Here is a 16,118-nt window from a genome sequence, read left to right as displayed (position 1 = left end):
AGCGAATTATATGGAGAAGAAGTGAGAAAATCTGAACATCCGGATCTTTCTTTGCTTGCTTATTCTTGTTCTTCTTCTTCTCTCTTCACCTTCACTTTCACTTTTTATTTATTTATGGTTTACTTTTAAAGCAATATAATCATAATGGCAGCTTTTTGTGTATATCAAGCTGTCAGTCACGGAGATTGAGTGTAACTGACGGACACACTTTCAATATCCAAAAACAATATCTTTTAGTAACTCTTAAGTTAATTACTTACCTGTTGATCTGATCATTAAAGGTGGCAGGCAGCGTATAATTTACGCTGAATCTTTATGTAGAGAAAGAAAAGAGATGGATACTATTAATGTTGATATTGAATCGTCATCATGTTCATGTGAAGATGGTGGAAAGATGGAGGCCAGACAGCCGCTTCTTCTGTCCAAGAACAGGATCAACACCTCGTCCCAGATAGCCATTGTTGGCGCCAATGTTTGCCCCATCGAGTCTCTCGACTACGAGTAACTCATGTTTTACGTTATCATTTCATATCAATCATTTTGTGGAATTAAATGCTATATATATATATATTCTGGTTTGATTTGTGATTATGATTATGATTATGAATACAAATAGACAGATCTATCTCTTTGGACATATTTTTGCTTTACAAACTACTTGGAAAGTTAATATGTTTAACGCAAGAACATAACTCTTATACATTATTTTGTAAGTTAAATGTGTATTTGATACCAGTCCAAAAGTTGAACTCGGGCTAATCGTTCAGATCTTTTTTAATGTTTAAAGGTCTAACGTATTCTGGGTCCTAATAAGTAATAACAATCGGGTGTTTGGGTAATGGGTTTGTTCGGTACCGGATACAGGTGAAATCTGGTCGGGTTAGTTAATCTGGTACAAGTAAAATTGGGCGTAACTTGAATTGCACAATTGTTTGTATTATCTGTTTTAGTTCATGAACAATCTGTTGAATATACTTTTTGCAGGATTCTCGAAAACGAACTGTTTAAGCAAGACTGGAGGTCAAGGAAGAAGGTGCAGATACTGCAATATGTCACATTGAAATGGACACTAGCACTTCTTATAGGTTTGTCTACCGGGCTAGTTGGATTCTTCAATAACCTTGCAGTTGAAAATATTGCTGGCTTCAAACTGTTGCTTACCAGCCAGCTTATGATTCAACACAAGTAAGTTTAATTTGAATTTGCATCTTCATTGTGAAATATATATATATGGAATTTAAAAGCTTTGTCGCAAACATGATTGATTTGTGTTTCAGCGCAGATACTATCAGATACTATATATATGGAATTTAAAAGCTTTGTCGCAAACATGATTGATTTGTGTTTCAGCGCAGATACTATCAGGCATTTCTTGCATTTGCTGGTATAAACCTGGTTCTTGCAACTTGTGCTGGTGTACTTTGTGCATATATTGCCCCTGCAGCAGCCGGATCCGGTATACCTGAAGTCAAAGCTTATCTTAATGGAATAGATGCACATTCTATTCTTGCACCGAGTACTCTTTTTGTAAAGGTGTGAATCAAATAATTGACACTAGCTCTGTTATGAGTGGGATTTTACCGAGTATGCTTATGTTATTGTTAGTGATATTGTTTAACATTTCTATTAATCGAATAGATATTTGGATCGATACTTGGAGTGGCTGCTGGATTTGTTGTGGGGAAGGAAGGACCGATGGTGCACACTGGGGCTTGTATAGCCAACTTACTTGGTCAAGGGGGCTCTAGAAAGTATCATTTGACATGGAAATGGCTAAGATACTTTAAAAATGATAGGGACCGAAGGGACCTAATAACCTGTGGCGCTGCTGCCGGTGTTGCAGCCGCCTTTCGGTCCCCGGTTGGCGGTGTCCTCTTTGCTCTTGAAGAAGCAGCCTCATGGTCTTATCTTTTATCGCTCTCATAAATACCTGTACAAAAATTGTCGTGATGTTGTTTAATATTTAGCATCGTGTAGGTGGCGGAGCGCTCTTTTGTGGAGAACCTTTTTCACCACGGCTGTAGTAGCCGTGGTGTTGAGATCTCTAATAGAATTCTGTAGAAGTGGAAAGTGTGGCTTATTTGGCGAAGGGGGTCTCATCATGTTTGATATCAATAGCTCAATACCCGATTATAATGCGGTAGATCTTCTGGCTGTTACGTTAATTGGAGTTATCGGTGGACTCTTAGGAAGCTTGTATAATTATCTCGTCGATAAAGTCCTGCGCACGTATAGCATGATCAATGAGTAAGTCTTCATACTGTTCTTCGTTAATATTCACAAATCCATCAAAGATACCAGTCTGATGCTACCAAAACCCAAGAAAACAATTTAGAGGGTGTATGGATTCTGATTACTCAATGTCACATAACAACTTTCAAAACATACATCCAAAATCCAAACATCTCCTTATTCAAATATTTTATCTGGCTTAGGGGTGAGCATAAAACCAAAAAAATAAACGATCCATAACCAGAAAACCTTAACCAAAATAGCTGAACCCAAACAAAAACCGTTGGTTTGGTTTTGCATTTGATTTTTGCATGTAACGAAAAGCAAAAAAAAAAACAAAACCGCCCATGCACACCCCTAATATGGCCTTTGCTTAACGTTGGCTATGGATAAGAACCGAAATCAAATATGTGAGAATCTAGTGGGCAAAGTAGACAACACTGAGAGGTCAAATGTCACAAATGCTTAGATCATATTTATTCATTTTTGCAGGAAGGGTCCTGCTTTCAGGGTGATTTTGGTCATTATAATCTCACTCTTGACATCTTGTTGTGCCTACGGCATTCCCTGGTTCACAAAGTGCATCCCATGCCCCCTCGGGATGGATGTAGAATGCCCGACTGTAGGCCGTTCCGGGAGCTACAAATATTTCCAATGTCCACCTGGCCATTACAATGATCTTGCATCCCTTATGCTCAACACTAACGACGACTCCATTCGCAGCTTATTTAGTTCCGTCAACGCAAACGAGTTCCGTATAACCACCCTTACTGTTTTCTTTATTTCCATGTATGCCCTCGGCATCATAACTTATGGCATTGCAATCCCATCCGGACTCTTCATACCCGTTATTCTTGCGGGTGCATCATACGGCCGCCTCGTTGGCAGTCTCCTCGTTTCGTTCTCAAATCTGGATGTCGGTCTATTTGCCCTCCTCGGGGCCGCCTCCTTCCTAGGTGGCACAATGAGAATGACGGTCTCGTTGTGTGTCATACTTCTTGAACTCACTAATAACCTCCTTATGCTTCCATTGATGATGCTGGTTCTCCTCATTTCTAAATCTGTTGGTGATAATTTCAACAAGGGTATTTATGACCAGATTGTGAGAATGAAAGGGCTGCCTTTTCTTGAATCACATGCTGAACAATACTTTAAACAGTTGGTCGCAAGTGATGTTGTATCTGGACCGTTGATCTCGTTTTCGGGTGTTGAAAAGGTTGGAAACATAGTACAGTCTTTAAGATTGACTAGTCATAACGGTTTTCCAGTTATCGATGCGCCGCCTTTTTTAGACGCGCCCGAGCTTTGTGGGCTCGTGCTGCGGTCTCATTTGATTGTTTTGCTTAAAGGAAAGATGTTTACTAAAGAGAGACGCTTGACCGGGGTTGAAACGTTGCAAAGGTACCACGCGTCTGATTTTGCCAAGGCGGGTTTGGGGAGGGGGCCAAAGTTGGAAGATCTGGATATTAAGCCGGAAGATATGGAAATGTATGTTGACCTTCACCCGATTACTAACATGTCGCCTTACACAGTTATCGAGACGATGTCTCTCGCGAAAGCTGCAGTTGCTTTTAGAGAGCTCGGGCTTCGGCATTTGTGTGTAGTGCCAAAGACTCCTGGGGTAACATCTTTTTCTTACAATGTAAATTAGAGACGGGTAATGGGTCAAAGAGCGTAATTTTGGACGGGTCAAGTCAACGGTCATGTTGACCTGAAGCACTTTGTATTCATTTTTTCGTTTTAGTTTTTAAATACTAGAGCCGGGTAATGGGTCAAAGCACATAATTGTTTACGGATCGGGTCGTGTTGACCCGAAGCACCTTATATTCAATATTTTTTACGGATTTCTAAATAAACGTTATGTTGTTCTCAGTTAGAACCAAGTAACGGGTCAAATCACGTAATTTGTACATATCGAGTCATGTTGACCCGAAACACTTTTTATCTCAATTTTTTGGCTTTTTAAATAAATATTAGTGTTAGTCAGAGCTAGGTAACGGGTCAAAACATATAGTAATGTACAGATCAGGTCGTGTCGGCCCCAATCACTTTGTATTCAACTTTTTTGATTTTTCAAATAAATATTAGTGTCAGTTATAGACGGGTAACGTGTCAAAATGAGTAGTTTTGTACAGTTCGAGTCGTGTTGACCTGAAGCACTTTTTATCCGAATATTTTAATAAATGAATATTAGTGTCAAATGTGATTACAAAAATTTACATTATCTCAATAACAACCTAAATAAATGATTTACAAGGTTTTATAAGTTAAACTCGGTTTTTGTAATGACTTTGCAGAGGCCGCCGGTAGTTGGTATATTGACACGTCATGACTTCATGCCGGAACATGTTTTGGGACTCTACCCGGGCATTGACAAACAAAAATAGACGGACAAAGAAGTAGTTACACACTATGACCCGCCACACGCAGATGGTTTAGGTATTTTTAGATTTTATATATGTAATTTGATTGAGGTAACAAAGTTTATTATTGATTGTGGAATGCAATCAAACATTGATGGTAGTTTAATTGTGAATAAATAAAAGAAACAAAGTTCATCTTCATGTAGGCAATTGACAAATTTCTTGTCATTAGTGTTAAATATGGGAACAAAGAATTTTTTTTCAGTTTGTTTTAATATGGATATAAGTCTATGTGTAGTGGGGGGTTTAGTAAGTAAAGCGACAATTTTTTTTTTAGGGTGTAATAGTTTTGTAACTATATACATCACCATGTCATTTTTTTATTTTCTTTTTATAATTAAATTAAATAAATAAAAATTCATTAAATTAAATAAAAACTTGGAGTCTTGTTCCATTTGTTGCAATTCAAATAGACCGGCAAGCCAATCGTTGGTGTCGTTGCTAGCACGGAGGGTAGCGATACATTTCACGTTTTGTCGCAATTCGTTTAGTCGGTCCATTTCATCGCGGCCCCCCACATAGGCTCGTGTCGATGATGAACCCTCCACATTTTTCCGTTCTTTTTTCTTCCTCTCCTTGGGGGGTCGAGCCAACTCATGTAAGTCGTTTCCCCCTAAATTAATAATGTCTTCCTTGTCTTCATCAACGAGGTGGAAGTTATGAGCGTCGGAGGGTGTTGCGGTGTGCTCGGATTTGTCGAAGACGAGGTCTCTGACCGTTTTGGAGCCCAGGATGATGCGGCAGATCGTCAAGGGACCGGAACGATGGGTGCCCCGTTTCATTTCGGGCAAACCCTGAAGTTTCTCCGAAGAAGTTAAATACTTAAACACCTTCCCTTGCCGCCCTTCTGGTTGCCCTTGAGTTCGAAAGTCGGTTAACGCTCGAGCTTGGATGTTGGTGTTGTTTTACCGGCTACTTGTAACATCCAACTTTTGATAATAATAAATAAAAGTATTTTATTTACTTAATGGTGTGTTATTATTTAGTTAAGTTAAATAATAATAGTAGAGTGTGGACTTGGACAATAAAAGATGGAATAATGGATAATAATAGGCCTTAGGTCCTTGGGCTTAAGGGTATTTAAACACCCTTAAACCTCCCTAAAACTCTAAACCCTCATCTTCCACCTTTGTCTCCACACACTCAAAAACAAACACAAACACTCTCCTTCATCCTGGATCCAGATCTGAGCAAGAAATACGTCTAAATTCTCGTCTTGAATCAGACCTGAAGCAAGAAACACGTCCATATCTACGTCTAGACTCGAACCCGAAACGAAAAGGTATGTTTTTTAGACAAATGTTAGGTTTTAGACATCAGTTTGTCATAATATTTGATACGAAGGCAAATCGGGCCTTATAATGTTAGAGAAACATAAAATTTATAGTAAACAACTTAACGAGTGAGATACATGACGAACGAGTGATGTTTGGACCGAGTTAAAGTAAGAAAATAAAGTTGTTATAGCCTATAACTCGTTTTATCAGTAAAACGGGCATAATGGGATGTAAAAAGTGATTAGAATGGAAAGGCATGAAAAACCATATTCGAATTGAGTTCCTAAGAAACTCGATTCGTTTGAAGGAAAAAACGAATCAAATCGAATTGAAATGAATCGAATCGAGTTGAAACGAATCGACTGAAATGCGATTAGATTAGAATGAAAACTTGATTCGATTAGAATGAAAAACTCAAGTCGATTATAATGAAAATTCGATTTTATCATAATGAAAGTCGATTTAATTAGAATCAAACTCAATTCGATTAGAATGAAATCTTGATTCGATTAGAATGAAACTCAATTCGATCATAATGAAAAAACTCGTTTCAATTAGAATGAAATTCAATTCGATTAGAATGAAACTCGATTTGTTTAAAGATGCGTTTTTCTGCCCCGTGGACCCTGCTAGGGGACGTCGCCCCTAGGACCCTACTGTCAGGGGCGCTGCCCCAAGACCCCCGTTTGTACAGGGTTTTATCAACCTAGAAATATGATATGGTTAAGAGTAGTTAATCGATACTTATATTGTTACACAGTTAGTCGTGCACATCTAAGGAAAGGTATTACAGTTAACTCTGAAAGAAACATGACTCAGGTGAGTTTCTAGCCCCTTTTATCTGTTATGTTTTCGGGGTTATGTGCATACCCCTATGTGGTTAGTTAATACACTTACTATAAATGGTAAGTGTATGTTATATGAATGTTTGTGAATGATATACAAATGATATTTAGATAAAGAATGAATGTAGAAAGAATTAGATGTATACAAGTAAACGCATATGAACATATATATATATATATATATATATTGTATGGTTGTGTGGTTATCCGACACATAAGGGAACCGTACCCTAATAATATTTGAGGAAGATGTATGGTTGTATGGTTATCTGATGCATAAGAGAACCAAACTCTAATAATATTCAAGGCAGAAGGGAACCGGACCCTGATAATATCTGAGATAGAACGGGAAACATGCCCTAATAATACTCGAGTATGTAGGGCGAAATGCTCTTCAAAACGTAGAAATGATTATGTACGTATTAGTAAGATAAAACAAAAAGAAGGAAAGTATGAAAAACATGAAAGTATGAAAGTAATGAAGTAAGAATGTATGTTTGTATGAATGAAAGGTAAGTTAAGTATACAGTATGTGTCGTCGGATACATATATATATATATATGTAAATGTAATGTATGTTGCCTGATTAACTAGAACTCACTCAGCGTAACAGACTTTTAGTATCCACGCATGTGAGTAGAATGAAACAGCTTGCTTGAAGATGGGCATATGATAGAAGAATACAGAAACTGGCATCTGAAGAATGAAAGTTATGATATTGTGTGATGTATAGAATGTAAAGACATGTTTTAATATTTGTTTAAATTTAAGTTATGTAAAGAATGGTTGAATTTTATGTTTTCGCGAAAAGTTTTAATTCACTATAATATTCAGAACTGTGTTTACGAGTAAATCCAACGCTAAAGTAGGCCACTGGGCCCGAGGATTTATACTAATCCAACCTGTTCGCTTCACTCGGTTGTATTCAATCTTGGTTTATGACCTTACAATGGGCTTGAACCGCTTCTTTATCCCGGTAATCTATCGGTTTACCCGTTAGCTGGACCAAACTTCAAATATTTTCTTCCAAAATATTCCGGCGGCTTGAAAGTTTGCTACACTTGAAATTATTTTCACAGTAAATATTACTTTTAGATAAATACTAAATAAAGTTAAATAAAAACTTAATATTAATAACTTACAAACTTTGGAATCCTCCGAAATGGTGATCCAAGCTCGCGTGAGAGCCAGTTCCTCCTTCTCCGTCCACGGTAATTACTCACATGGCGCAGTCGGCTTCCGGGTTGAACCGGTGGCCCGCCCCGATTGTGTCTCTTGCACCGTCTCCATCTTCGGTTGGCTAGACCCGAACACCGACATGGGTTTTGGGGGTTGAGAAAGTTAGCGTACATGCTTAAGTTCGTGTCGGGAAAAGGAAATGGATAGTTTAGGTTCGGTTGGTTTCCGGTGTTTAGGAAGTTGGTTTGTTGGTTTTACGGAGTAGGGTGTTAGCCGGAACTGAGCAAGTACATATTAGATTGGGTTGGTTTTGCGGATTACGGTATTGTTCGAAAGCGGGGAATGGATGGTTCTAGGTTGTTTCTATGATCCATTTTCGTAGGTATTTTTGAAGAAGAGATGTGGTATTTTTGTTTGAAAGATCGAAAATATTTGAGATGAAGTATGTATTTTCAGGAGAATAAGAGGGTTGTGTGTGTATATATATATATTGTTTATTTTCTTTTGGTTTTTTTGACTGTTGAACCAACAGTCAAATTATCAATTTTTTTCATCAACGTGGGCGACAAAGACATGCCCCTCATATCACCCCTCTTATCGCCCGGTGGGGTGGGGTGGGGGGGGGGCAGTGTTGGCGCCCAACATCGCCCCTATTTACAGCCCAATACACTTGGCCTAATAGTTTTTAGTAAGCTAAATACGACATATATAAATGCAGGATGCATCCAATTCCGCTCAAAAGACCTCCCACGAGAAAAGCCAACGAAACACATTTTATTTTAATAATTAAACGGTTTATGTATGTTTCAACTTTTAGCCTTATAATTATAACCCATGAACATCCGATAGTCGTATCAAAATAAAAACAAAAACGAAATAGAAAAATATGTAATTGTAAGTCCCGAATCTGGATCACTACAACTATGATATCAACCTGAACACGATGTTAGTGCGGAATCCTAACACAGTGGTGATTCAAGAACAATGATACGAAATAATATAAATATGATGAACACGATGTAATACTCCAAATGCACACGATTATATTATTAAACCGTCTGGTACATGAGATTACACAAATCGGTATTACTTTCTAGATGGTGGCTATGATATTCGTTTCTCCTCGCCAACTACTACTGAACTAGCAACCTAGAACCCTATACAATGCATTCTATATATAGGGTACTCAATACTAAGTACAAACCATCAACTAGTCCCAAAGCCCACCGAGATCCATAAGGATCTCGATTTACATTCATAGCCTAATGCGAAACCCAATAAACATATAAATAAGTACAAACCACCAAATATGGACCCAACAATCTCCCCCTTGGTTTGTAGCTTCGTTCTTGTTTATTTCACTTCAAACTAGCCAAACCGAAATCCATAGGGATATTAGTATTACACCAATGCAGTTCTTCAACTCGTCTTCGTTTATATTACTTTAGTCTTGATCATGTCGTGGCCTTTTGATATGCATCAGTCTAACCAATTTATGACCCAACAATCTTGCCCTTAGAATGATGCTTTCAAGATCTTCAGAATCTTTACTAGAACATAATCAGCAACTTCAGCATCTGCATCCAATACTCTACCATCTCCCCCCTTTTGATAGCATCATCCAATTTGAGTCTCGGATACTTCATATGCTTCCGTTGCACGAAATCAGTCTTGAAAGAACAATCAACTTTGATAGAAAGATCAACCAAAATATTTTTGAAAACAAATTAAGACAGACATATTTTTGTAATTTTTATTTTTTCTGGTTTTTTGTATTTTCTTGAAAAGACTTGAAATGAGATCATACCAGCTAAACCAACTATAACACAATAACCGATATCAGATTTCATGAGCTGAAAACTTCCAAACAATTTCTTAACACATTTGTTTCGACAAGAGTAATCAAGAAGTAAAAACAAAATAAATGAGATAAAATAAAACCAAAAACAACAAATAAAACAAATTTAATCACCCGGTCTTCTTGTAATTTAGCTAAAAATTGGGATCAAATTTTAGTTTTTGATAAAAATGCCGCCTTTATGAAAAGATCCGAACATGGAATCATATTGTTTAAGGTGCTGTCACAAGGATTCATGTTCATCGTTATTATGACATAAAGAGACAGGTTGATTGCAGGTATAATGAACTTAGCATGATTTTCATTGCATCAGTGATATGAATTAGGTTCAGTTTGGCATAAAGCTTAGATGGACATCACTCATGGACCTGTGATGCCTCCTATCTCTTCTCAAAGCGTATTTGGCTTTTCCTAGATCACCCAAATTTGACTCCAACTCCCTAGTGTTTGATCAAAAGATTTTTATAGATAAACAAACAATAATAAGCTTTAAGGTTGAACGTTGGACTTACAAGCCATCCGGACTTACAGACCTTTCATTCGATACATGACAGGACTTACTTTTGTGCCTCCATCTCTGTAGTTCTAGTTTGACTCTTTAAGCTTTTGAAATACGAATTTTTTATTTTTGCTTCACAATAATCCCTTTTTTTAATTTTATATTTTATTTTTCTCTCTTTTTGTTTTTCTCCTTTTTTATAACTTGAGCAAAACTTAGAAACATAATATTTTTGGTGATCAAGACACTAACGAGTTCGTGTATGACTGGGTAGTTGCTTTTCTGCCTATCACTCGGAGAGATATATCTGTAGACATGCACATTTCTTCAAAATGACTCTCCACATTAAGTTTAGCAAATTAGTTTATATCACCTCAACTTTTACGCATCATGGAAAGCTACCATACAAATCAATAACTGTTCTAGAGCCTTTTAAGCTTAATAACTTCACCCGTTAGGCACACAGAAACAATTTATCTATAACTTTCCAAAGGTTGGATCAATTTTCATTTGAAAATATTTTAAAGCTTCTAAAGAGTTGTTAACTAATAATGATATCACTTCCCAGAAGACACACATGTTAAGAACTCAGTTACCCCGGTCACTCTTCAGTTTTCAGGTAAATGGCTATCCCGTATGACCACTAGTGGTTAACAGGACCAAGACACATATGAAAATACATGTCCCTCCAACTTGGAATTACCGACATAATTTGAAGTGAAAGAATTCAAAACACAAAAACACATCAGAATCGCCCCAGATGCTTTCAGTCTTTAAATGAATGGCTATCCTGTGAATTTACAAGTAGATCACCGGACCAAACATATACAAGTATATTGAGCAACTGACATTATTTTAAGCGAGAGTGAAGTTTGAAAGACATAGACAAAACTTTTATAACTTAAAATTTTTATTTTTATTATTTTTATTAACACACACACTCTCTCTTTTTGAATTTTTATTTTTCTCCCCCTAAATTTGTGCAAATTAAACAAATATGTACAAATTTATCTTCAAAAAGACTCAATCGTCGAAACGTAGTATTTAATAAAAACTTGAGAAAATTACCGTTTGAGTCCCTGGGGTTTTCGGGCGGACTCACACTGGATCCCTGAAAAAAAAATTTGAACTTCATGAATCCCCGTCGTTTAAAACTTGAACACGCTGAGTCCCTCACTCTAAATTCTGTTAACCTGGACGTTAGATGGAGGATTATTTTTGCCAATTCCGTTAGATGGAGGGTTAGTTTTGCCAATCTATTCATTATAACATGTATTATAACAGTAAATAAACAACGATGATTCTAGCCCTAACTTCACTATCTGAATGTTTTTCTTCTCCAGGATTCAAGCCCTAACCTCACTATCTGGATGTTCTTCTTCACAGTCGATCAAAGCCCTAACTCAATTGGATCCATAAGTTACTCTCGTCTTTAATTGGAGCCATAATGTCACAGCTTTCTTCTTCTTCGTATGGGAGATCGAGGTCACATGTTGATGCATCAGATTTGCTTTTCTCTTGTGGTGCGGGTACGTGCTATCATATATCACGAACACATGCTAACCTTGGTCGACTACTTGTGTTGTGTAAGTAATTCAAATCTCAAATCTCTCCATTAATTAAGAAAAAGAAGAAAAACTGTTAGTTGTTTTTTAGTTTATTTATTATTTAAATGATATCAGTTATTGAGGTTAATTGTGAGGGAAATTAGTTTTTTTAATCTTGGTTATGAATTACATATAAATTTTGTTTCATAAACTTAGGAACACGGTTTGACTATTACAGAAGTCACGTTTGACAATTGGACATAATTTTAAAATACAAAACAGACCCACTATAATGAATAGTCTAATGACATTAAGTCAATTTCATCTTTATGCATTTTAGATGTTGTTGACTTGGCCTATTGAAGTAAGCCATATGGGTACAGAATGGCCAAAATTGTTATTAAACAAACTAATAATGTTGGCAGATAAAGTGGATTTAAATATATGCATATGTATGGTCCTTGTTAATATAGAAACTCCCTACTAAAAATTGATAATACATTAACTGTCAAGAAGTAAACTAACAGAAACTTAAACTAACTTTCTAGCTAGATAAATACATAAGGGGTAAAATAGAAAACAACCAGTATTTGACTAAATTTATATATTTGTAGCTTAAATGATATCAGTTGTTGGTATAAAGGTTTGTTGTTCATTACAGAAGGGTTCTTGTAGATGGTTAAGGTGGGCAGATACTCCTACTTGTCCCGGATGTGAAAGGATCCCTTCATTGGTCAAGAGCATGAACAAGAAAGACGAGTATGCAAGAACGAAAGCTAAGGAAGTCATAAAATTGAAGATTGTTTTAGGAATGAGTTGGATGCCCTTCTTTGTTTATGTTTCTATCTTTTGAGTTCTTGTGTTGTTTGTAATTGTACTATGTAGACATGTAATTTCTGAATTCTAATTGTAGGCTTGAAGCCGAATGTTTGTCAATTTAAATTGTGTTAACATGAATCTTTGTATGTTTGTCAACTGTGTTAACATGGAAGCGGGCCAATTTAAGTGATGCAATTTTTTAACAAATAATAACAAATATTTGACATTTTATTGTTTATGTTTGTATCACGTGCAACAATAATAACAAATATTTGACATTTTCTTTGTTTATCTGCACACATAATTATATGGTCAAAAAAGAAAAAAGTATACCTTGAGAAATCTTTAACACTAAAAAATCCACTTTAACACAATAAAAGTCAATACCATTACACAATAGGTCAATATCAAAACACTAAAAAGTCATTACCAAAACACTAAAAAGTCAACCATGGCACTAAAAGTAAATACCATTACACAATTGTAACAAAAAGTCGATACCAAAACACTAAAACAGTCAATACTATCATCCACGTTGTTCACTTGTAGTTGTCGTCTCGCTATTACCGGTGCACCTTCTACGATTATGACCAAAACCACCACACTTACCGCATGCTACCGTGTTTCCTTTTCTTGTCATTTTACCTCCCTTAGAAAACATTTTCTCCACTTCTTCAACTCTTTTATTCCTTTTATCCTCAGCCGACCTCTTGTTCTTCTCATCCCATGACTTTTTTCTTTTTTTCTTTGGCCTCCCAATCTATGCAAAAGGCACACACTTAATTGTAAAATACTAAACACGTTTGTTATTTTAACAATACTAGTTTTAACAAGTTACCTGTTTATGATGTTTTGGCGGTATTAGTGTTATTGGACACTGTGAAGGCATCCGATAATCTTCACTTGGGATTGGTATAATTTGGTTATCATACACATTTTTCCAAGTTTTTAACCAATAAGCCTCAGAAACCCATATGCCAACATTCATATTATTGATAGCCATGTCATTTATAGCCGCCACCGCATGTTTACACGGCATCCCTGTCAAATCCCACATCCTACAAGTGCATGTTTTGTATTTCACGTTCACCACACATTGAGACCTTATACTAGTCACCTATCAATATAAAAAAACAACTTTAGAATCCAAAATAAAAATAAGAAATGACATGTAATAGTATTTTACCTAGAAATTATGAGCATCCACCATAAGAACACTCAATTGTGATGCCTCAGACTTTATATCTTCAAACGTTTTTGTAGCATTTGGTGTTAACGGGCCTGCAGCCTTTGACACCATCTTTCTCACAATGAAAATCCTCTTTGTCATGTACTCTCTGATATACTCTAAGCATGTGATCACAGGCTTGTCCCTTGCTCCAACCAATTGCTTGTTAAAACTCTCACACATATTATTCAGTTGAATATCAGACTTTTCCCTACCTGAATAATGGGCTTTTGACCATGTTTTAGCTGGAATCTGGCTGAGCCAATCATATAAAGTAGCATCTGCTTCCTTTATTCCTTCCATAGCTTTCAAATAGTAAGGGATAGAAGTGGCACCGGCTGCTTTCAAGAACATGTTTTTGAACACATCTCCTCGCCATTGCTTTTTCATGTTCTCATGGATGTGTCTAACGCAAAACCGATGCTCAGCCCTAGGGAATACCTTTTCTAATGCTTGAATTAAGCCCTAAAATAGCATTGACAACAAATAAAAACATGATTAACAACAATACAGCATAAAAACAGCATTAACAGCACAAAAAACAACATTGACAGCACAAAAAACAGCATTAGCAGCACAAAACAGCATTCACGGCACAAAATCAGCATTGGCAGCATAAAAAACAGCATTGACAGCATAAAAAACAGCATTTACAGCACAAAAAACAGCATTAACAGCACAAAATCAGCATTGGCAGCATAAAAAACAGCATTGACAGCATAAAAAACAGCATTTACAGCACAAAAAACAGCATTAACAGCACAAAATCAGCATTGGCAGCATAAAAAACAGCATTGACAGCATAAAAAACAGCATTTACAGCACAAAAAACAGCATTAACAGCACAAAATCAGCATTGACAGCATAAAAACAGCACAAAATCAACATAAACAACATAAGAAACCGCATTAACATCAACAAAATAGCTTAGAAAACAACATTAACAACATTACCTTTTGACGGTCACTAATAAAAGTGAAGTTAGCATCGGTGGACAAATCAAGAGTATCTCTAAGGCACTCTAAGAACCATGTCCATGAGTGCATAGTTTCAGCTTCCACTAGTGCAAAAGCAACCGGATAAATACAGTTGTTACCATCAATACTTACTGAAGTCAAGATTTGACCTGGAAATGGGCCTTTCATAAAACATCCATCTAGCCCCAAAAATTCTCTTCCCAATATAAATCCTCTCTTTGTAGCACCATAACAAATATAAACCCTCCTGAATTGCCTAGTAGGACTGCTAGGGTCATGACATGGTTCGACATCTATTTTAACATGGCTACCGGGGTTAGCTTTTAGCAGTTGTTGAAGGTAGGCTCTTAGCACACCATATTGTTGTATATAATCACCATCCTTTTTATCATTAGCAATCTTCTTTGCTCTTCTCACTTTCACTTCTGAAACATGGATCTGATGCATCTTTTGGATTTTGTCTTGAAGAGATTTAACAGGGATTGTAGGATTGCTTTCAATTTCCGACTCTACCTCTTTTGCTATGGCGCCCATTGTGTATAGCCCAACAACCCTAGTTTGAAGACACTGATGTTTGTGGGAGATTGTCTTCACACACCACTGATCTGAAATGGATCGTCTTGAGATCTGCATTGCCCAAGGACAAGTGGGTTTAGTTTTCCTTTTTTTGCACTTTGAGCCTTAAGGTTTTCCCCAGTTGGCTGGTTTGAACCCTCACCACTAATCAAAGTAGGATTCTTACCCAAACACACTACTCTATATCTTATATTGTCATTTTTCTTAATGTAAAGATCTCTTCTTGAGGCCACTGCATATGTTTTAACCATTTCATTCATCGTATCCTTATCTTCAATTTACTGACCAACATAGAATGGGCATACATCACTCCAAGGCCCAACACTAACTGCTTTCCTTCTTATCCTCTGTTTCACCGTATTCAACACAGTGAAATTATCTTCATCACTATACACAATGTCAAACTCAAGACTTTTCTCATGTTCGTCATCTTCATAATCGTCTAGTGCATTATCTGTGGCATTATAAACTTCAACGACATCGGCATCAACATTATTTTTGAAGACTGTCATATCCACTTCTACATCTTCTAAATACTCATAACCAATTTCTTCAATAGTGTAATCTGAGTCATCCTCAGTTTCATATGAACCCGATTCATGTGAATCAGTTTCCTTACCCTCTTCCTCATTCAACCTATTTGATGTGTATTCTATAT

At 36.6% G+C, this 16,118-nt stretch overlaps 2 protein-coding genes and 1 long non-coding RNA gene across 3 annotated transcripts; 2 read left to right on the top strand and 1 right to left on the bottom strand.

Moving 5' to 3' along the window:
* The first annotated feature begins 292 nt into the window (after positions 1–292).
* Positions 293–4,803, top strand: LOC143540862 (chloride channel protein CLC-c-like). Its single transcript, XM_077033826.1, has 7 exons — positions 293–501; positions 985–1,185; positions 1,356–1,533; positions 1,639–1,901; positions 1,978–2,247; positions 2,725–3,853; positions 4,530–4,803. Exons 1-7 carry the CDS (start codon positions 335–337, stop codon positions 4,617–4,619), a joined length of 2,298 nt encoding a protein of 765 aa, XP_076889941.1. The 5' UTR covers positions 293–334; the 3' UTR covers positions 4,620–4,803.
* Positions 4,804–11,627: 6,824 nt separating this feature from the next.
* On the top strand, positions 11,628–12,796 carry LOC143540860 (uncharacterized). The gene is made up of 2 exons (XR_013136660.1): positions 11,628–11,899; positions 12,522–12,796. It is a non-coding gene; the product is annotated as an uncharacterized LOC143540860 (long non-coding RNA).
* Positions 12,797–14,821: 2,025 nt separating this feature from the next.
* On the bottom strand, positions 14,822–15,418 carry LOC143540869 (uncharacterized). Its single transcript, XM_077033833.1, has one exon. The coding sequence runs from the start codon at positions 15,416–15,418 to the stop codon at positions 14,822–14,824; it is 597 nt and encodes a 198-aa protein (XP_076889948.1).
* Between the last annotated feature and the right edge of the window lie 700 nt (positions 15,419–16,118).

This window comes from Bidens hawaiensis, unplaced genomic scaffold, assembly GCF_021521415.1.
Source record: "Bidens hawaiensis isolate Kalapana, Puna unplaced genomic scaffold, B.hawaiensis_p1.1 tig00012379_1, whole genome shotgun sequence".
In the NCBI taxonomy this organism is placed as follows: Eukaryota; Viridiplantae; Streptophyta; class Magnoliopsida; order Asterales; family Asteraceae; genus Bidens; species Bidens hawaiensis.
Note: the sequence above shows the minus strand (reverse complement) of the source record. Positions and strands in the feature narration are given on the sequence as shown.